Source organism: Colletes latitarsis, unplaced genomic scaffold (genome assembly GCF_051014445.1).
Source record: "Colletes latitarsis isolate SP2378_abdomen unplaced genomic scaffold, iyColLati1 scaffold0122, whole genome shotgun sequence".
Taxonomy (NCBI): domain Eukaryota; kingdom Metazoa; phylum Arthropoda; class Insecta; order Hymenoptera; family Colletidae; genus Colletes; species Colletes latitarsis.
In genome coordinates this window covers 22,042-44,915 of record NW_027488472.1, presented here as the reverse complement: position 1 = coordinate 44,915, position 22,874 = coordinate 22,042, and the positions used below count along the sequence as shown (strand labels likewise).

The 22,874-nt window shown below is 35.9% G+C and overlaps 5 protein-coding genes and 1 long non-coding RNA gene across 7 annotated transcripts; 5 read left to right on the top strand and 1 right to left on the bottom strand.

Annotated features, from left to right (window-relative positions):
* Positions 1–3: 3 nt before the first annotated feature.
* LOC143351301 (uncharacterized) lies at positions 4–3,427 on the top strand. The gene is made up of 4 exons (XM_076782815.1): positions 4–120; positions 399–476; positions 555–698; positions 784–3,427. The coding sequence occupies exons 2-4, from the start codon at positions 414–416 to the stop codon at positions 2,305–2,307; spliced, it is 1,731 nt and encodes a 576-aa protein (XP_076638930.1). The 5' UTR covers positions 4–120; positions 399–413; the 3' UTR covers positions 2,308–3,427.
* A 72-nt stretch (positions 3,428–3,499) lies between these two features.
* LOC143351299 (uncharacterized) lies at positions 3,500–9,628 on the top strand. Its single transcript, XM_076782812.1, has 13 exons — positions 3,500–3,669; positions 3,754–3,921; positions 3,993–4,165; positions 4,304–4,393; positions 4,606–4,830; positions 4,917–5,070; positions 5,147–5,268; positions 5,358–5,477; positions 5,552–5,717; positions 5,817–5,971; positions 6,058–6,304; positions 6,381–8,521; positions 9,347–9,628. The coding sequence occupies exons 1-13, from the start codon at positions 3,501–3,503 to the stop codon at positions 9,626–9,628; spliced, it is 4,212 nt and encodes a 1,403-aa protein (XP_076638927.1). The 5' UTR covers position 3,500.
* Positions 9,629–11,064: 1,436 nt separating this feature from the next.
* LOC143351302 (uncharacterized) lies at positions 11,065–12,280 on the top strand. Its single transcript, XM_076782816.1, has 3 exons — positions 11,065–11,567; positions 11,651–11,814; positions 12,162–12,280. Exons 1-3 carry the CDS (start codon positions 11,067–11,069, stop codon positions 12,181–12,183), a joined length of 687 nt encoding a protein of 228 aa, XP_076638931.1. The 5' UTR covers positions 11,065–11,066; the 3' UTR covers positions 12,184–12,280.
* A 103-nt stretch (positions 12,281–12,383) lies between these two features.
* LOC143351300 (uncharacterized) lies at positions 12,384–18,953 on the top strand. The gene is made up of 14 exons (XM_076782814.1): positions 12,384–12,777; positions 13,819–14,018; positions 14,602–14,784; positions 14,857–15,070; positions 15,197–15,414; positions 15,492–15,677; positions 15,814–15,964; positions 16,043–16,240; positions 16,896–16,963; positions 17,089–17,271; positions 17,638–18,063; positions 18,148–18,342; positions 18,424–18,562; positions 18,651–18,953. Exons 1-14 carry the CDS (start codon positions 12,756–12,758, stop codon positions 18,776–18,778), a joined length of 2,511 nt encoding a protein of 836 aa, XP_076638929.1. The 5' UTR covers positions 12,384–12,755; the 3' UTR covers positions 18,779–18,953.
* On the bottom strand, positions 18,866–20,082 carry LOC143351303 (uncharacterized). Its single transcript, XR_013081652.1, has 2 exons — positions 19,337–20,082; positions 18,866–19,010 (listed from the first exon to the last, which is right to left on the bottom strand). It is a non-coding gene; the product is annotated as an uncharacterized LOC143351303 (long non-coding RNA).
* A 112-nt stretch (positions 20,083–20,194) lies between these two features.
* Positions 20,195–22,750, top strand: LOC143351297 (TBC1 domain family member 20-like). Of its 2 annotated transcripts, XM_076782810.1 has the most exons (6): positions 20,195–20,649; positions 20,707–20,826; positions 21,039–21,282; positions 21,408–21,611; positions 21,691–21,910; positions 21,996–22,750. In XM_076782810.1, exons 1-6 carry the CDS (start codon positions 20,394–20,396, stop codon positions 22,296–22,298), a joined length of 1,347 nt encoding a protein of 448 aa, XP_076638925.1. In that variant the 5' UTR covers positions 20,195–20,393; the 3' UTR covers positions 22,299–22,750. The 2 variants fall into 2 exon arrangements, with proteins under 2 accessions (XP_076638925.1, XP_076638924.1); XM_076782809.1 differs by having other exon boundaries at positions 20,196–20,826.
* The last annotated feature ends 124 nt before the right edge of the window (positions 22,751–22,874 follow it).

The following is a 22,874-nucleotide window of genomic DNA, read 5'->3' as shown; positions in this document are numbered from 1 at the left end:
GGTATCCGTTTGGCCCTGGCGTAAAAAAAGTCGTTTATGTTAAAACGAAAATCGACGAAACGAATTAACAGATTTTGGTTTGCGTGTTCTGTTTCACGGATGAAATGTGTAATCTACGCTGTAAGTATTGATACGAACAGAGTATCGTTTACGACTAATTATTCGCGGAAACGAATAAACAGATTATTGCACGAATCATTTTGGAATCAAAATAGTCCACGCGTAAAAATTCCTCTATTCTTTTAAATTCGTATCCTTATATTTAAGGTTATTTCACTTTATAAAATAACGACTGCATCCAATCTCCTGCAATATGATTCGTGCCTTTTATCGTATAATCAGTGAGTCCTTTGATCGAATAAGATATGATCGAGCAAATAAATCAATTTCACTTTCAGAGCAAAGCGTAGTAAATGGAAGATTTTAGAATGCAACATGAACCAATGGATGCATTAAACATAGACTGTCAGGTTATGGTAAACGTTTTCTATGAAACAGCAGCACCATACAATACAATGCTTTCGCAAGGACTCTAACTTAAACCTTACTTTAAGGACGAAAACATTGTAAGCGTTGTACTTAAAGAAGAACCTGGTGACAGATTTGATCCAGACTACATGGAGGACATCTGTTCCGGGACATTCGAGAAGGTATTTTTACCTATCGAAAATAACGAAGTTGACTTTTCTAATGAAATGGTAAATTTAAAAATTATCCATGGTCAAGTTCTTCCTATTTTTCTATGAACATAGATCGATCTAATATACAATACATTGATTCTAGGTAAAATTAGAATTGGATGGCGAATCTAGCACTCATCAGAACTGGACAACTCAACTTGCCAACACGAATTTATGTGACAAAGAAGATGGAGCTATGCAGAGATGCTTGACGAACGCAAATTTTGCCCAAGTGCAAGATTCCGAAAAACATTCTAATTTTTGTTCAAACGGGCAACAGCCCAAGTTTTATAAAATACAATGTTCAATTTGCAAGAAATGGTTTTTAAACAATGATTCGATGGTTACTCATTTAAGAATGCACTGCAGTGGTAGTCAATGCGAGGTGTGCCAGCAAAATTTTCAGGACAGTTCCAGTTTACATGCTCACATGTTAACACACGTTGGTATGAGCCCTTTGGAGTGCAATGTCTGCCAAAAACGATTCGCTTACAAGTGGTGTTTGCGTAATCATATGCAAATGCACGTACTGGAGAAACCATACGATAACGACGCGTTACAACAAACGTTTATGAAGCGGCTGGATTCCGAGAACGACCAGTCGATAAGCGGAGAGGATAGAATAATTGAGTGCGATGTTTGTCACGCGACGTTTAAAGAAAAATCTAGTCTGAATCGGCATGTGCTTACTCACACGGAAGAAAGGCCATATAAATGCGACATATGCTTTGCAACGTTTAGGGAAAAGGCAAAACTGAATATGCATATGACGCTGCATGGCGGGAATAAACAGTTTAAATGTACAATGTGTCATAGATCGTTTGCGCAAAAAACGGCACTGAACAATCACATGCTGGCTCACAGTGGCGAAAAGCCCCATGCCTGCAATATCTGTGAGAAAACGTACAAACGAAAGTCGGAGTTAATAAGGCATACGATGGTCCATACCGGCGAAAGACCGTACGAATGCAAAGAATGCCTAATGACGTTTCGAGAGAAGGCAAAATTAAATTCTCACATGCTTGTGCATACAGGTGAGAAACCACACGAGTGTCAGATATGTCACAAGGCGTGTGCACGGAAATCCGATCTTAATAGCCACATGTTACTACATACCGGCGGCCAATACGATTGTAAAGTTTGTGATAAAATATTTACTCGTAAGTCGGATTTAAATCGGCACACGTTAATACACACGGGCGAAAAACCATTTGCTTGCGAGTTGTGCGACATGGCCTTTAGAGAAAAGACTAGACTGAATTCTCATATGCTTATACACACCGGCGACAAAAGACACGCGTGTCACATTTGTCAGAAAACATTTAAAGAGAAGTCTTCGTTACGGAAACATATGTTAAGTCACACCGGCGACAGACCATACGAATGTTACGTGTGTCACAAAGCATTTACCCAAAAAACGACATTAAACAGCCACATATTGGTACACGCAGGAGAAAGACCATACGAGTGTAGTGCGTGTCAGAAAATATTTAAGGACAAAGCAACATTGAAAAAGCATTTATCAATGCACATAAACGAAAAAACTCACGAATGCCTGATCTGTTTAAAAAAATTTGCCCACAAAGCTGCGTTAAATAGTCATTTATCAACAAATCATACGTCTTAATTTGAGGGATCTAGTCCATTGTTTTTCAGCTTTTAGTTTCTTTTTATCAAGCACCTGTATACATTTATATAAGTGGTCGCCAACTCGTAATTCGCGACAAGTTTAGTCGCTTGCGTTAACTTATATACGTTTTTAATTATTGTAAAAGAGTAATTTTTTTGTTTAAAAAAGAATTCCCTCCTTTTTTTGTCATGTTGTCAAACCTTTTTGTTATTTGTCATTTACATATTTATGCATATATGTATTTCTAATATATATAGATATATGAAGGGAAACAAAGAGCTACTATATAAATTTCATAATTTTACGTAAGTTAATCGTTGAAATCTTATAATTAGTACACGTGTACATTAATTATAAGATTTGTATATATTTAAATTATGGGACCTATATAGTAGCTTTTATATTTTCCAAGGTTGGTGGCCACTGTTATATTTGTAGCTGCGTAAAGGCGGTTACGAGTACATGCATCTGTTTTATATGCTCACTGATTCAAACAGTCGCATTCTTTCTTGTATATCTTTACGTACAATAAATTAATTTCTAATTAGTCAAAGACGATTTTTTCCAATACCTTTATAACGAATAACGTCTTTTTCTATAAATTAATTTCGGTTTGTACGGTTTATCATAATAGTATTACGCATTATGTGATTCTAGATGTAAACATTTTAATTATGATAACGCAAAAGTAATTTTTAACGGGACTTGTGTAATTAGTTTGGAAATTTCCGCGTTTACGCATGAACTAGGAAAATATTCTAGTAATATAAAAATGGCCGATTCCCTAGCGAAGAAGTTAGTATCCATCGAACATCAACAGATCAACTTGTGTGAGAAGTTCTGATAATTTAAATTCGAATAGAATGTATACGCAGTATACGTGCATAAAATATTTATACATTTTCTTATAAAACTTTTATGCAGTGTCATCTTGACATTATCCAACGTGTGATATTTATAGAAGATTCATGTAAATATAAGATTGTAAATATGTAAATATCGATGTAAGCTAAAATTGTGAATATCCATCCGTCTGTTTACATATAAATCGGCTGACAAGATAAACGTCTGCTTTTGCAAACAGTTTAAATTAAATTCTATTTTTTATTAAAATGTATTTGAACGTATTAAATGTGTATAATACCCGAGTGTCCTATAACTCGCGATCAATTTGAAGAACAACTGATCAAATGGAAATATCACAGAATCCTCAAATTTCTTCTGATCCAGAAACAAAGGGATTCGATTTATCTGCTGGGAAAACATGGATTTATCCAGAAAATTATCCCATCAGGGATTATCAGTTCAGTATAGTTCAAGCTTCTTTGTACATGAATACATTAGTTTGTTTACCCACTGGTAAGAGAGACTACTAGACTATATTTTCATTATTACAAACAAAATTAATTGCTAAAATTAGTAATAGATTCGATTCGTATATAGGATTAGGAAAGACATTCATTGCTGCAGTTGTAATGTATAATTTTTGGAGATGGTATCCATGTGGGAAAGTTGTATTTTTGGCACCCACTAAACCTTTAGTTGCTCAACAGATTTTTGCTTGTCACAATATAATGGGTATACCTAGTGCAGAAACTATAGAACTTACAGGTAAGTAAATAATATGAATATTTTGAAATCATTTCTATTATTTTCTCTAGCATTAAGATTTTGTGCTGCAGGAGCTATCCATCAAAAACACCGTGAAGTAGCTTGGTCAAAGAAGAGGGTAGTGTTTGCTACTCCTCAAGTTTTTCACAATGATCTTGAGAAAAGCATTGTACCTGCTGATTTAGTAAAGTGTGTAGTAGTAGATGAAGCTCATAAAGCTTTAGGAAAGCATTCCTATTGTGAGGTACCTATTCAATAAGAAAATATTAATGCTATTTCATTGATAAAGCCATAGAAAATGTTATAGAAGGACTAATACTTTTACATATAATTTTCACAAATAAATTTACATACTAAACAATTGTATGTTTTATGTTCATAGTGCATTCGAATATTAAGTGAAAAGAATCAATATTTCAGAGTACTAGGTCTTTCTGCTACACCAGGGAATAAAATTGATAATGTTCATGAGGTATGATTTATTAATATGAAATACCAGTACGAATTAACAAATAATTAATATACATTCGTAAAACTTTTCATTAATTTCCATTTTCAAAAATGCATGTAGCATATTTTAATAATCGTTTAAATCTTAATATATTATTATAGTTATACATTTATGTATAAACAAATAATCGTTGATTAACATACGTCAATCGCTACAAGTAATATTTTCTATAGGTTTTGCAAAATTTACACATTGCTCATATGGAGTTAAGAGATGAAACTTCCTCTGATATTATACCATACATCAATCAAAGAAAAGTCGATATAATTTTGGTACCACTTAACAAAGAGCTAGCTGAATACAAAGAGAGATATATCTACATTATGGATCGTCACGTTAAAGTACTAATTCAGAATAACGTTCTTCGCGGGCAAACGGCAAATATATCGAAAGGAAGGGTAAATTATATTATGAGTTATATATATTTGTTTTATTTGCAATTATGCAATTCAAACAATTAAGATGAGTTTTTTCTGCCCATCAGATATTTCATTTACTAAAAGACTTCCAAAAAAAAGCAAATACATCAGGAAATGCTGGTACTATCATGAAAACGTTAAACATTTTAATGACGATGTATCACGCTTACGAACTTATGGTTAGAGATGGTCTTCGAGCGTTTCATAAATTTTATCAAAGTTCGTAGATGCATGGTTTTCCACTTACGTTATGCATATAGCGATAAAATGACTTTTATAAATTTGTTATTGACAGCTCATTCTGATAAGTTTTGGATTAATGACGAAACACAACTGCTAGAGTTACTGGAAGATATCCAAACGTATCTCGGTCCGTTTCCAGACATAAAGTCTTTAGGCGATCAGTTTAAAGCGGATGTTTGTATAAATTATTATAAGACGAAAAATTGATCTATATGCGTGGCGTTAAAAAATGCTGTTTTGCGTATCTTGAAAATTATTTTTAGATTCCGCAAGATCTTGTATTCGGACACACGAAATTTGAAAAATTGAAAGAACTACTTTTACGTCACTTTAAAAACTATCAGGAAAAAGAAAACGAAACAAGAGCCATTGTTTTCGTCGAGGTTCGTAATGTTCAATCTCGTTTGCACGTTGTGTAAAAATATTACATACGACTTTTAATTCGCCTCTTGCACAGTACAGGGATATTGTAAGCGAGGTTTATGTTTTACTTTTGCAATGCCAATCGTTGATAAGACCGCAGATGTTCGTCGGCCAAGCTGGACAGAAACAAAAGCAGCAAATAAAAGCTTTAAACGATTTCAGAAATAATGTTGTTAACGTTCTTATATCGACGAGTATAGGTAAGCGAAGCTAAATCTTCAAATAATTATGAAATGCTCACATTACAATATTACGAGAAGATATAACAATAGATAAAATTTGTCTGATGCTTAACGTAGGAGAGGAAGGACTAGATGTCGGAGAAGTAGACTTGATAATATGTTTCGACATATCTCAACATTCTCCTACGCGGCTTGTACAAAGAATGGGAAGAACAGGTCGGAAACGTGACGGACATATTATTATTCTTGTTACAGATGGAAGAGAGCACGAGGTAACCGAAAATATAATGTTTAAAAATACGTAAAGTTTGCGTAAAACATTCTTAATACATATTAACAAGTTCCACTAACATTACAGACGTTAAGATCCACAATAGCTAAAAGAGACTCTCTGAACAATGCATTGATTAATAAGAGTAAAATTTGTTCTTCTCTTTATGAAAATAATTCGCGTATGATTCCTGATGCATTTACTCCGGAGTGTTTGAAAATGTACATCAGCGTACAACCAAAAACACCGGTTACGAAGGGCAGGCAGAAAAAGGAGACATTAAATAAAAAGACTGATATGCGTAAAAATACATTAAAAAAGGTTGCTGGCATAGGTAATGAAAATAATTGTTGATCTAATGGTTAGTGTTCTTGGATTACTTCTCTAAATAAACTGTGTCTATACTACAGAGTCAAAAGTGTCAGCACAGAAGGATGGAACTCAATTTTCAATTATGAAATTTGTTAGAAATGAAAAGCAAGAGTTTGCCGTTTCTGGTACATCGAATCCTGATAAAACTCAAAGTAATAATGTACACCGAGTAATAAAGCCATCCGACGTACAGATTCTATCATCCGACAGCAATGCAATCGATTTTCTCACGGCGTGCGCTTTAAAGAACTCCGAGAGGGAAGCGAACGTAAAGGAACGTAGCGTTAATAAATTTTATTTACCCGAATGTTCACCGATTAAAAACTTCTTTAATTTCTCTATACCCGATGTTAAAATCCTTGATTGTTTGATCACGTTGAGTGATATCCCAACAAAACGTTTTAATGAAAAAATCGATTTGAATGACAACGATCATAGCACGAATGATAATGATGGGAACAATTCATGCATTAATAATGACGGACGTGTAATAATAGACACGATCCAGGAAATCGGTCACACGAATGTCGCAGAGAAATCAAAATTTGAGTATTTACTCGACGAATCTAGCAAATCGAATGACAGCGACACGGCGGATGATATTAAAGAAGTGGTAATTGAAAATAGTAAGAATATTATGCGTCCTGTTTGCGCGACGACGACTTCTTCGCAGTATCCACGCGCCAATGTTTCAAAAGAAACAATGAAAAATACAAACGCCGCGCAAGATTTGGAGTCTACTAGATTCGAGGATCTTTTGAACGAAACATCCGATGAGCTTGAGAGTGATGCTTGTGGCGAAAATTCCAAACAAATATCAATTGAAAATATCGGTTCTTGCAACGATACAAATATTAAAACGTTTACCAACGCTTCAAACGTAGACGATAATATAGAATTGTACAGTATGTGTTTACAGGAGGCCGATTTTGCTCTACCTGATACCATCGAAGACTACAAGGAGAAAAATAAAAGCGACATTATGTCCAATACTTGCAAGACCAAGGATCAGAGTTTACTTAGTATCACTCAAGCAATCATCGAGATAGGACGCATAAAATCAAATTTGAATGTTGCAAACACAATCGATGAATCTGAAGACGATATGTTTGAAGACGAAAACTTTTTTACGCAGATCGATGACGCGACGAATCTTGATCGAAATGCTAAATGTTTGATCGAAAGTAAGCTGCCCAACGATAAGGAGCATACGGATGTGTCGGTGGAATTGAACGATAAAAACAACACGAATGGTGCGGAATTTAAGTTCGAGGATATTCTTCAAGACGAAAACTTTTCTACGCAGTTCGATGACGCGACGAATCTTGATCGAAATGCTAAATGTTTGATCGAAAGTAAGCTGTCTAACGATAAGAAGCTTATGAATGCATCGCCTGAATTAAACGATAAAAGAGGTATGATCGGTGCGGAATTTAAGATCGAGGACTACGAATGGGACGACGATTTTGAAGTAGTTGTCGATCCTGATGAAAATCACGATAAGTTTGATCCGTCCAGAAAAGAATGCAACGAATTTAAAAAGAACAGGAACGAAGTTCAAGAGCGATTTTCGGATAGCGACGAGTGGTTTTCGGTTGAAAAATCGTACAGCGGTACGAAGAAAAATCCACCGAGAACGAGCATAGCGAAGAAGTTGGCAAATATGAAAAAATGTCGGAATTCGAAACGCGACTGCTCTAAAAAATCAATCGAAGATGAAATTATATTCGAGGATGATCCGTTTGTTAGTAAAAAAGAGGAAAGCGACGAATTGGGGACCAGTCGCGTCGTCGACGATCGAGAATATCGCGACAACGAAAAAGAAGGTCTACGAACGAAATTGGAACGATTTAAGGTACCGTGTAGTGTAAAAAGTCGTAATCGTACTCACAGACGGAGGAAAGTAAGAAACGTATTCATAGACGACGAGGCAAAAGTGTCGTCGGACGACGAATACTCGTCGGACGAAAGTTCTGGGCAAGATGAGGATTTGGATGACTTTGTCAGCTACACACAGAACGTGCACGATACCTCCAACATGCACGCGGTATATTTACAAACCGTTAGAAGTCCGGTCAAAAAATGCAACGGTTTCGTTTTCAAACCAGCAGTTCCTTTGGATCCAGAAGTAGACATTTATTCGCAGCCCCTCACACAAGGAAACGATACTTATCTCGATGTAAGTGATGAAATTATTGTACGAGCATTAAATTTCTTTTTTTTTATTTATTTAAGGTTATATCGATTTTCCGAAGTGACTAGCGACCATTTGACATATACAGGGTGTTCTCAATGCGAGATTCTAGAGGGCAAAATAAGATGAAAATGAAAAATATCAATTTCTCGATTGAGGCTTCGTTAAAAAGTTATTAACAAAATTAAATTAAAAAATTTCAAATCATTCTGAAAAAATTATTTTTGGTTGCGGGGGTCAATTACAATCATTTTTAGTCAATAGACATACCCCCGAAATGCTACTCATTTTCTAGAAAAAAATTCGAGAAAGTGCGAAATTTTTCGACAAAATTAAAAAATTTCAAATCGTTCTGGAAAAATTATTTTTGGTTGTGGGGGTCAATTACAATCATTTTTGGTGAATATACATACCCCCGAAATCCTGCACATTTTCGAGAAAAAAATTCAGTATGGGCGGGATTTTAAACGTTAATAACTTTTTAACGAAGCCTCAATCAACAAATTGGTATTTTTGATTTTCGTCTTATTTTGGCCTCTAGAATCTCCCATTAAAATTTTTCCCAGGGATGGCCGAACATCCTGTATGTGTCTTTTGCACGATTGCATGATTTATTTACAGCTACAGTAAACGACGATGATTGATTTGTTCTAAGAAGTTGATAATGTTCTTTTCATACTTTTTGTCGTTTTGGCTAATTTTAATATCTGAGGGCAGTTTTGCAGTTTCTCGTAGCGTCCTTGTAATATTGTATAATAGAACATTTCTGCATTATATGTTTTACTGATAGCTTCAATCTGGTATTTCTAGGATTCGTTCTGCGTGGTGGGAGACGACGAGGACGAAAGGGAATCTTCTTCAGTGGCGGAATTAACCGTATTAGAAAAGGCAGAGTTAGAGTTGAAGAGACGAAAAAGGAAACGCGTTCGTTGCGAGGAATTTGAGAATAACGCGGAGAAAAGACGGAAAAAGAATAAGAGAAAAATTATAATTGTTTACAGCGCAAGCAGCGAGGACGAAGTCGAAATATTACGCGAACAACTTAAAAACGAATCGTTGCTGCAAGCACAATCAAGTAGGGAAAATGTATAGTTTTGAAAATATCCTTTGAATCGAATTGTATTTTGTTGAATTTATATTGTTTTATTTTTATATTGCTGCGCAATTGGCGTTACTTGTTTCATAACGTGCTAGAAATAATTGACCGATTATAGTGATGACTACGCATAGCGAAGTACGATTTCCCTGATTGAAGCATGTCTGGCATAATTCATTGAAAAATTTATTTAAGTTTTTAAAATACATACGCATATTCTGTGGACTTAGAATAGAAATGCGATTATATAACCGATAATGAATTGGTATCTCCAAGGCGTACTTTATTTATACAGACATCTTTCTTTCTCGAGAATAAAATCAGTTAGTTATTTTTGGCATGTTACAAATGAATTTTTATACACCTTGTCCTCCGTACACGACAAGGGAACGAAACTACCTAAGCTGTAAGAAACGTTCCTTTTCCCGAAAATTCTATTCAAAGCAGAAATGATCTTCGAGAAAACTTAGCGACGAAATTTTTTCTACCTGTCCAAGCATTCGTAAGTTATTCTTCGGAGAAGCATTTGTAAATTCTTTGCGAAGGAGGAAGAGGTTTAGGTACTGTAACTCGAAGAATACGTACGAACAACAAGCGCGGTGCTCATATTTCACGGTCCCTTCAGGTATGCCGTTGAAACTTAAATCAGGGGTAGCGCACCTGCAGCCGTTTGATGCGTTCAATTGGCGCGTTACGCACATTTTCTCAAGTTTCTACGTTTGTAAATCCTAAATTGTCAAATAGTGTATATTTCGACAAATTGGTATTAAAAAATCGTTGTTTTTTCAGTATAATGTGATAGTGATCCTTCACCTGTAGTGCACGATTCTTAAGAAGACCGTAGATGGGTATTTGGGAATTCGCGAACTTGCACGTAGAAATTTATAATATTTATTCTCATTTGAAATAAATTTTTCAATTCAAGTCAAGAGGTTTTGGCCGTCGTTCGTTACTTCTTAATAAGTTTTCAATCGTTAAAGATATAATATTTTCCAAGCAAATAACTTGCAGTTCACACTCAAATCATGGAACAATTATGCATGATAAGGACAGGTTGGATTCAGTATTGTTATTACTAAGTCCAACCTGTAAATAAACCTATAAGTATAAATTAAAGTTTTTAAAACGCGCCAAAAATTGATTGTACACAAAGTGTACGGCTTGACGAGGAATTCGGGAAGCGATACGCGGCCTTTGAACGCAAAAAGGTCCTCTACTACCTGTCGTAGACCTTAGTTTTGCATCCTTCTTGGGGGATGAACCGTTGTGTTGTTAAAGGGATAAAGGAAAAGTTCAGGTAATTGCTTTTCCACCTTTTGCAGGGTATATAAAGCTAAGGGTGAGAATGTTTCCCTTAGTTTGCGAGTTTAGAAGCTGTGCGAAGGTACGAGCTAAAATATTTTGTACGAAACTCGGCAAGAAGATCGAAGAAAAATGTTCCGTGATTTGATCATTTTTTTATTGGCGATTGGATGGTGCAGTGCAGCAGCGATGATACCGTCTGAGCAAGAGATTAAAATTGATCAGACCAAGCAGAAAGAAGAGTCGAACGAACCGGTGTACCCAATCTCTCAAACCGGAAACCAGCAGCAACAGGCTTACGCTCAAGGGAATCAGCAACTTGCCAGCCAATATTTTTATCCCACTTATCCTGATTACAGTAACAGAGAATTCGTTCTAAAACCAGGATACGGGGGTTACCTCGTTCCGGCAGTTTTATTGCCACAAAAGGAGGAATCCAATTGGCTCACCGATATCGCAACAACGTTACTTCCGTTCTCTAACGATGTTCTTTTGCACGGAGCACGCGTTGGAGCGTACCTGTTGCATTTTATCTTCGTGATTCTCATGGGCGGCGCTGTCACCACCATGATCTGTACATTTACGCCAATTTGCAGCATCAATTTTCTCGGATTCGGTCTTACCAAAAATCAGGTAACACAGGTTTAGTTTACATAGTGCTCCTTTTTTTATATACCTCTCCAAAGAAGCCTTCTGAATCTACCGTCATTTTGCAGGTGAAAGAGCAGATAACTGAACTGGCTCGGGCATACGTTTCTCCAGAAAACATAAACGCAGCCACCATTCTAGTTTTACACGCTGTCGAGAAGTACACGGCGATGCAACGGGAGAAACAGGAAACAACGTATCAGAAAGAGAAGTCTGGCAGGCTCTCCAGGAGGTAATTTTTGTTAGGTCTGGATCCTGTCTACTCTCTTGTTCGCTGAACGATTGTAATTTGCTGTATAAGCTGTACAAGTTCCGTTAAATTAATATTTATCAACAAATAAATTAAGACAGTAAGAAAATTTCATGCAACAAACGCTGCCAAAATACATGTGGGTATTGACAATACATTTTATGGAGTTAAGAAAACACGACGCTTGTATAAACTTCGACAACCCTATTGCGAATAATTGTAAAATATTATACGAAATATAGTTTTCAAGAATAATGTAATATTTAAACATACCGGTACGAGACACTGAATATTTTGAGTTACGTGAATTGTATTGTTTCCCATTCCAGTACCAGACCTCGAAAGCCTTGATCCGCTCTTAGCTTGCGCGCACGCGCAACAGTGAAACCTGCGTCGTTGCATTTATCTATAATTCTAATCTGTGCGTTTCCTTAAAAATCTGTCAATTTTTCGCCAATTTGACCTATCGACATCGCTCGTGTCACATCCATCGTTCGAAAGTGCGATCGATTTATAGTAAACAACAGTCTCGTTGTGTCGATCAGTGCGAAATGAAAGTTTCACCGCGTTTGAACCGTTTGGTGCTTTCTTTGCCAAAATTCGCGGGAACGACACGCTGCGAATGATAAGCAACTTGAATACGAAACAATTTTTTTTGACCGTGAGTCACGTTCTTCGATTCTTCCTTTCTCGACGATTCGTCCTTTCCCCCTGCCTCTTCGCTATCTTCTCTTTCATCCAGCGAACTGTACGCGGGCTAAAGAACGGACGGACGGACGGACAAGCCGACCGACCGGTTCTGCGTTTGGTGAACACAGTTGGATGAGATCAGAGGCCGTTTTGCCATTTTCTACCATTGTCTCGACAGACGGTTTTCGTTCAGGCCGCGCAGAAGATTGTTACGCGCAACACGAATCGGCGCGATGAAGTACAACGAAATGCTGGGTAAGAAATTGTTTATTTTCCATGCAAGCGGTTCGCGTCCTTTTTCTTGACATTCGTCAAGACGATGTCATCGCGATCAATCAGATACAAAACTTTACTTGAAACGAAAATAATTATTATACATATCGTTAAGTGGTACTTCGAGTCTTCCTTTATTTCAAAGCTTTTGGTACTCCTCAGCGACAGGCGATAATCGTCTATCAATTAACATTATTTTTATTGCAATTTTATGCATGCAGAAAGAAACAGTTTGCATGAACGAGAGTCAAGGAGTCAACTTTTGGAATAAACGTAAACTTGCTTGTTTTGATCGATACGTTTAATAATTAGAATAACATTCGGTATTTATAAAAATATTATTTTTGAAAATATTTCGTTGCTTAATTACTGTAAATACACAACTATCATTTTCAAAAATATTTCTTGAAACGAAGCGTCGAAATTATGCTTGAAAAATTGAATTACCGTGAAATGAGAAAGCGTTAGTTCAAACGTGTCGAGGTCTGTTTATCGACAAAGGTCGGCGAATCTTTTCCTACTTCCTGATCATCATTACGGATGAGTAACGTGGGATTTCCATCAGATATATACACAAAATAATCGTTTATTTTATTGGAATTCCTAAAGCTGTGTATTCTTGAAACTTTCTGTGAATTTTATACCGATACATGTTAAATTATCGAAGTTACGATACTTCGAAAAAAAGTTGCGCGCCATCTTGAAAATGGTCTTAAGGAGGATTTCAATTGGAAATGCTTTGAGAATTTTTTTTAACCAAAAGTTTCAGAAATACATATGTAAATTTTTTTAGATATGTTTATTGACTTTTAAATGTCTGTACTCTTTTAACGCGTTCACCTTTGTATTTTGAAACTTATTGTAAATATAAAAAATTAATAGACTCGGAACGGACAGACGGAGATTCTAGAAACATGTAATTCGGTTGAGATATCTTCCGAACTGTACATCTGAGTCGAAATGGTTTAACAATTGTACAATTACGAAGTTACAATTCTATTTATAAAGATATATTAATTTTAGGCTACACAACGATCGCGTTCATCGCGATTCTCGCGACGACAGGATGCAAATCCCAGCTGCTACGAGATATGTCCATTAATTCGAACGTGACGCAGAACATCGATCCTTCGATCATGAACCTCGACGATGAATACGACCTGGACGACTTCGTGCCTTATCAAGGAGAACGTTTCAACATTTTCGATTGGACGCTGCTCAGGGTAACGATCACGAAATTCCAGTTCTGCTTAAGACAATATTATAACAATTATTTTTTAATACAAGACGATATTATAAGAATATAAAATTCCCCTTCATCCACTTTGGAAAACACTGTCTTACATACAGGATGTTCGACCAATCCTGGGAAAAATTTTAATGGGAGATTCTGGAGGTCAAAATAAGACGAAAATCAAGAATGCCAATTTGTTGATCGAGACTTCGTTAAAAAGTTATTAACGTTTAAAGTTCCGCCTGTAGAACGGCAATCTGCGTACAGCTGCGTGCACGCGATAGTGGCTCTCACTCAGCATGAGAAACTCTTCTTACTGACTCATCAACAGCCTTACAGTTTTTTGAGTGAGAACCACTAGCAGCTGTTCGCAGATTGCAGTTCTACAGGCGGAACTTTAAACGTTAATAACTTTTTAACGAAGTCTCGATCGACAAATTGGCATTCTTGATTTTTGTCTTATTTTGACCTCCAGAATCTCCCATTAAAATTTTTCCCAGGGTTGGCCGAACACCCTGTATAGAAATTGTCTAAACTTCTTTCATTTTGATGATCTTTTCGCGTTGTTGCAGGCCATGAACAAAAGATACTCCGGGAATATTCTCGTATCGCCCATATCTCTGAAGATCGCGTTGGTATTGCTGTACGAAGGCGCCCAGGATGAAACTGCACACGAGCTTGCCAGCGCGATGCAGCTGCCCGTTACTCGAGCAGCTACCAGAGAAAGGTTTTCCACGACTTTGCATTCGCTCCAGGTAAACGTTCTGAAACATACGCGTCATCCTTTTCACCAGCTTGAAAATCAATGTGCTTCGACTTTCTTGCAGGCAAGTTCACCGGCGTACACGTTGAACATCGGAACGCGAATGTACGTCGACTCGAACATTCTGACCAGACAGCGATACGAGGCGATCGTGAAGACCTTTTACAATACCGACGTGGTCAACGCGAATTTTACCGAGGCGGGTCCGTTGGTCCAGTCAATAAACCATTGGGTTAGCAACCTGACCGATGGTAACATCGATAAGATGATAGATGACGGTAAGGATAACGTCTGTTCAGAAGATAGAAAGAACGATAAGTTTTAATTTTCTTCTTAAGAAATAGCTGCAAATTCAATGCAATCTAATGAAATACCATCGAATTCAGATTCTGTTTCTTTTCCAGAAAACAACGTGAAGAATTCGCTGATGCTCATTATGAACGCGCTCTTCTTCAAAGGATCGTGGCGTCGCAAATACTTCAATCCGGAAAGTACTCGTACAGGACCGTTTTACACAGCCGACAATGCAATCGTGAATGTACCATTTATGCATGTCACTAAACGCTTCTATTATTCCGAGTCTCCTGAGCTGGACGCGAAAATTCTACGTATACCGTACGACGTACGTTGAATCTTATTCCATATGTTTCGTATTTTATGATCTACTTTACTTTAATATCTTTTCTTAATCAATGCTAGGGGCACAAGTTCGCCATGTATCTCCTGTTGCCGCGTACTAGGAACGGAATGGATAAGCTCGTAAATGCAATCACCCCGTTCGTGCTGACTCGATACGTGTGGCTTATGCAAAATTTAATCGTCGATGTTTCCATTCCGAAATTCAAATTCGAATTCACCAGCCATTTGGAATCCGTGCTACGCGAGGTATGCTTCGCGCAAATCGATCTTTCTGTAAATCAGAGTTTTGGTACAATTATGTTTTTGAATAGTTAAGTATTCGAATAATCAAATACCAACAATTTAACGAGATGGTATTGTTTCCGTCTGTTTCGTCGAACAGCTCGGTATCCGCGACATTTTCGACGACACGGCGACGTTGACGGGTATAGCTCGCACCAAACGAACTTCCAGACACCTGAAAGTTTCGGACATTTTGCAAAAGACTGGTATAGAAGTGAATGAAAAGGGAACTACGGCTTACGCGGCCACTGGTAGATGATATTTTTTATTCCACCTATGCGAGTAGATGCCTCTTACGCTCACGGAGGCGTTTTTATCTTTTGTTTTAGAGATCGATGTCGGAAATAAAATCGGGGAAGAAACGTTCCACGCGAATCATCCGTTTATGTTTTACATCGAAGACGAATCTACAGGAACGATCCTCTACGTAGGCAAAATGATGGAACCTAGACAAGAGGGCAGCCCTTTAAGCCCTAACTCGATGCAGGACTTTCCATCTAAATTTGGCCCAGCAGTATCGGTTGCAGGTTAATCTATTACCTCGATATGGCTGTGCAAATTTTTGGGAATAATTGGTGAACCGACTGGAACAAACGCTTGCCTTCGCGTATCTACCCTTTCCTTGTCTTCTTCTAATTACATTCAATTTAACTCTTCTCTAGACGATACTTACTGCTTCTCGTCCAAATTCGAATTGAATGTAACAGACTTAACTGTAACATAGAAATTCCACATGTAAAGATTATTAACGCCGTTAATTTATGTTTTCACTGTCTCGAATAATTATCAACTATAAGCAATAATATTCTAATAGAAATTTTATCTTTAGAATATCCATAGATAGTGTCAAAGTTTTTAGCCAGAAGTTTGTGTTTTTGTTTCTTATAGTTTTCTCCATGAATTTATCCAAGCCTCTTACATTTGCTTACGTTGACACCTACACCTGGAATCTCGGTAATCCTAACGATGTTATTCCGAAATCCTAGAAACTCTGTCTGAACTTGTTTCGTTAAGTATGTTCGAGGCTATCGCTAATTTCTATTTCTTCCAGAACACCGTGAAAAAGAAAAATGATTTTCAACGTGTGTTCAACGCGATATAACGATCTTTTCTCTTAGCAACCATTTTCCATTAAACGAATAAATGCATCCATGCACGATATTAACGTGAACATATTTCTAGACTCAACCTTGCAGGCAGGCTTGAATGCCGAAGATCGGAACAACCTCTTCAACATGTACTTTTCACAGGTAAGCAGAGACGGACAAATTTTATTTTTAAATAACGAATAACCATTTTTAAATTAATTCGTATACTAACTCTGTTTATGATTTTTCATAATAAATGAAGTATCGAATATGTTCTCGTTCCTCAGGTCTTGAACAAAAAATACGAAGGAAATCTAGTGTCGTCGCCTGCGAGCATTAAAACAGCTTTGACGATGCTTTCGGATGGTGCAAACGAAGAAACGAAAAGAGAAATAATTTCGGTTCTACGATTACCGGAAAACGAGTTGAGGAGAAGAGAAATTACGAAACTTGTTTTGAAATCTTTAAAGGTAGGTCAACAAACTTATCTGCAAATTTGTCTATTTATAAATTTGTAAATTTTAATCGAAACGACTAATTCTTCTTTAATTTTGTTAAAGCTTATACTTTTCATTTAAAGGGTAAGACCACTGTAAAAACCTGAAATGAAGCGTTTTTTGTGATTTTTTTTTGATGGATAGAAAAATAAGAAGAGTCGTCATTTGATACTATTTTTGAATAAATATTTGGTCGTACCCCTTAAAAGAATACCTGGTGTCGTAACATTTTTATGAGAAACAAAATTCGTACCATTAAGAACTTTTGATAAAAATTGATTCCAGGTTTGACTTCCGGTAGGTTTCATTATATGCGCAACACGTTTTTTATTTTTACAGAGGAATGAAAATGGTACAGAAATTGATATAGCGACCTGCCTGTGGGTAGATAAGAATTTTAACGTGCTGGATAGCTATAGAAACACTTTACAGTTGCATTACAAAGGTGATGTCCAAAGTATAAACTTTGCGGATACTCGAAGTGCCGCGGCCATTATTAATGACTGGGTTCGTCAGGCATCGCGCAATAAAATTTCCTCGCCCTTGGTGAACAGTATTCAAGCTGACACACGTTTAGTATTAACTTCGGTCATTTACTTTAGAGGGCATTGGTTAAAATCGTTCAACAAGAAGAAAACGAAACTATATTGCTTCTATACACCAAATGGTGAATGTCGAAACATCAACTTCATGATACACGAATCTACGTACAGATACGCTCAGATATCTTCAATCGATGCGGAAGTTCTCGAAATTCCATACTCGGTACGAAAAACGTATCAGTCATAGTCATTGTAACTTTATGTGAGACACTGTAACTTTCATAACACGAGCATATTAATATTTCAGGATAACAAAACATTTATGTTGCTGTTAATGCCAAACAGAAAAGAAAATGATCCATATCTTCGAATATTATCTAAAGATTTAGCCACTGTTCCCGTTTCCGTGATGTTAGCAAATTTAAAGGAAAGAGATGCTACCATTTACCTTCCCAAATTTACTATCGAGAACAGTCTCAATTTAGTACCTACAATACAACACGTGAGTTCTGTTATAATTCTAACTTAAACTTGATTCAGAATAGGAGTACTGTCAAATATTGCAAACAATGTTTTATTTTAGTTGGGTATTGAGAGTATATTTAAATCTGATGTAAATTTAACAAACATTGTATCCAATGGTTCTCTGAAGGTGGCAAGTATATTTCAAAATGTGAAAATAGAAGTAGACGAAGATGGAACATTAGCTGTAGCTGATACAGGTATTTTAAAGAAAACTTTTTTCTTAATTTCCTTAAAACATTTAGAATTTATATATGTTGTGTTTTTAATAAATACTTATCGTAACAGAAATTGGATTCGTGCCCCTTTCATCTTGGAATAATGACATCAAATTCAATAGACCATTTCTGTTTCTAATCGTCGACTCTGTAACACATACAACACTGTTTTCTGGTCGTTTTATTGAACCGTTTTAACGAAAGATGTTTGGTGACTATCATATAAGTAGTAGCTATATATATTAATAATAAATACATATTGTGTATAAAAGTTAAAAAATAATATTGTGTTTAAGACTGTTCTTTATTCACATAATTATAACAATATAATGTACCTATTTAATATAAATTATATGTGAATATCTAATATAAACTAGATAACATTTTCCACCTATTTTACATATTTATGCTCGATATCTTTCCACAGTTTCTGAAACAAAAATTACCACCAGTGTTATTCCGAAAAGTTTAGTCATTTTCTAAGCAAAATAATCTCCCTGTTATGCAATCCCGTTTTAACATACAATTTAGTATTGTTTGTAAAAAACTACGGCACTAATTGCATATAACGTACATGTTTTTTTATGCAAAACTTACACTATTAACTTGTTTAACAAAATTATTTAACGTAATAATCGATGAATTTGAACAATTCGATATGCGATAGAAAACCATTTAAGCACGTTCCTTAAATAAATTGCTAATTTACACGATATACTATAAAAATCTTTAAACGTGAATTTAATTTATACAAACCCCTTTATTGACGTTCTCAAATACATTGTCTGTAGAGACATCGAGCACTCGCTCAAAGAAGAAACTGGTTACCATTATGGTAAAGACAAGCGCAGAGGTCCTTTTAAAAATTAAATTGTATGTAGTACTTGCTAGTCCAGCCATTATACCGATTCAAATTAATACGTCTCAAAGCAAATTGTTAGCTTTAATTGCAAAATGGAATAACTTTACTGTTACGTTACTCGCGATCGTTTCTATCTCTCGTTACTACGATACGATGACCGAGTATGAGATCTTCCACTACTATATTATAGAACATGGAATACTTTTTGAAGCAGTTCGTCTTAATTCTTACCGCCAGTAGCGTTGTAATCTTATTCTGTTCTGAATCGATAATATTAGAATTAACACCGAATGCTCGGGGACCCCAGAATTCTGTGTTTAAAGTCCCCAGATATATTTTGTATGTACGTCGTTGAGCTATTGAATATTTCTACCTGTTTGTCACATTGTAATTTGAAAAATAGTCGAGGATAAACCTAGTCAAGAAAAACTGGCATAGCAGTTAGCGCGTTAATATACTTTATTTTTTGCACGTAGAGTTAACAGATAGAAAATATTTTTAGAATCTGTTATAAACAGAGAACACAATTAGAAAAGCACACTAAATAAATAGCATTCAAATACTTCAACTTTGTCGAAGTTTGCCGAAGTGTACGTAAGTGGAGGGGCAATTTTCTACGAGCACCAGTCTGTCGTCTGGTAGCACTTAAAAGTCTGGTTGAATTCAGAGATGCCAGTTGAATTGCCACTTACTACAGTGCACGTACAATTTAAAACGTGTAAACGTTCGAGCCAAATATATCTTATATCTATTCTGTACCTAATTTGTGACGAAACAATGGGCCACGTCACGGTACACGTCATGTTAGCTCGAATCGCGCTGCTTGGTTTCGATTAATCGGTTATTCCTTTTCGAGCGAGTAACGGTGATCGATGCTTGTCATTCTTGACAATCTTGTCAGATTGTTGTTCGGTTCTAAATTTCGGGAATTGTTCTTAAATTTTTTGTACTATGAAACGTTTCCACGAAGAGGAAAAATCTGTGGACGAAGATTCCAGTGACCCAGTGACACCCACGAAAATGGCAGTTTCTATTGAAAAACATAACCTGAAAGTCAGACGAAGAAATGTAAACGAAACAGTGAAAGTAGATAGAGACTCGGATTCCGAAAGTGATGTCCCGCTCGTAAAAATGTCAAATTCCACAAGGGCATGGTACGATAACGTTATACCGCGAATACCCGATATCGCGGATCTTAGTTCGTCAGGTGTGTTAAACAGTGAAGACGATAATAGTTTATTAGAAGGTGATTTTGATAGCACAGAGACACTGATGGATAGGGAACGGATGAAAATAAGCGTTATTCGAGGGAGCGTTGATAATCCGAACTTGACATTAGGAGAACTTAGGCTACTGGGTTGCAGTAGCGAGGGGCTTGTTAATGGTATTTTATTGATAGGCTAATCTATTGTTATCAATAAGGAATTTCCGTGTTAACGATACATGATAATCTACCTGCGCATTTTCTCTAACAAAGATAATTAAACAGAGTAAAATTCGTGCATGTAAATTATCAGATTTAATATTATCGATTCCTTATTGAAAATAATGTTGTAATATGCAATTAAATCTTAAAATCACGAAGATGATCTGTAGATGATATACGAAGGGTTCTGTGGCCAAAACTTCTAAGACTGCCAGAAGAAAGTATTTTTTCAATAAATGGATTAGAAACGATACACAATCTTATACCAAACGAAGTTTATCAACAAATATTGAAGGATGTCGCTCGTAGTGGGAGCCATATTTCTCAAAATGCTACGCAACACGAAATGGATCATTTTCACGAACAGTTGACACAATTAATGTGCTGGGTTCTTCACAAACATTCTATGTTAAAGTCAGTACCATTTATTTCTTTATTGTACCAGAGAGCATTCTGTATTTAAATGCTGTCTGGTGATACATAGAGAAACATTATTTCTAGACACGTAGATAATACAAAATAAAATAATACGTACCCAGTTACTACCAGGGATATAACGACATAGCCGCAACTGTTCTACTTGTTATGGGTTTAGAAAAGGCTTTGAATGTACTTGAGGGTATCTCGTTAGAATTCCTAGAAAGATTTATGGAAAGAACGATGGAGAAAGTAAGTCAAGAGTTATTTTATATATTTGCACTCTTGGAGAGAGTGCATCCCACTTTATTGGAACACTTGGAAAAGTTAGTATAAGAATAAGCATGTAATTTTTATATTTACGCATGAGACATTTATAGATATTAAAACTGTTTTATGTTATAGCGTAGAGTTATTTCCACACTTTGCATTGGCAGAGTACACGACATGGTATGCGCACAAATATGCGGAAAATAGAAAGTTGTTACATAGATTGTTCGATTACTTTCTCTGCAGTCCTCCATTAATGCCTCTTTACCTAAGCACTGTGATTGTAGCGCATAGAGCAACAGAAATTTTTAATACTACGCCCGACATGGGTCATACACATAAAGTTTTGTGTACCGTGAGTACCGTTTTGCACTGGTTACATGTAAATAAAATTTTATTCGATCTCAAGTAGTTCACGCGAAAATTATTTTTATTTATAGTTGCCAGACGATTTGCCTTTTGAAACGCTTTTGATCAAAGCAACAAATTTATATCGTCAGTATCCTCCCGAATCTATAAGTAACGACGTTACAGAATACGATCGGAAGAGAAGGTGTAAAGAACAAGAGTGGATAAGAAAAGCGGAAGCGATTCGTCAAGAAAGAGAGAGGCTACGTCAACTTAAAATTGTGAAACCGGCATCGAGAATACCGTATTGTATTAGAAATTATAAAACTATCACGGTAGTAACAATTTTGGCTCTAGGTTTATATGCATTTCTAAAATCTTCTGGTCTCAATTGACATTAAGAGAATTTATTTTACTTGAAAAGTAATTTTTTTTTACGTGTTCGTAAAATAAACCATAATTTTATTTATATACCATTTGCATGGTATACCAAGATAACAAGAATTAATGGGCATACGAACATAATAGAAGGATGTAATACTACAAAATATATGTGATCAAGAATCGTTGGTAAGCTTGCTCGACGTCGATTGCGCGAACCTGATTTTGTAACAAGAAGTATTTTGAGCATTCCTGTGCTGTCTTTATGCTGTGTTTTTTTTTTAAATCTGACATGAATTTTTGCATATACATTTACTGTGTCAGAAATGTAAAGAAAAAGCACATGCTTACGAGGAAGGAATAATTTCTAAACTAAGAATATTGTGAATGATAAAATAAGGTTTAGGGTACAATGAATGTACATATGAAAAACAGATCTCATTAATAAAAGATCATAATTTTTCAATTTCATTTATTTTCTTCTCCACCTTCGACTATATTTGTTATGTAATGTTAGAATTTTAATATCGCAAATATATTTGTTTGCAAATAATTTCTATGTTTAAATAATGTTTTCTTAAAATCAAAGT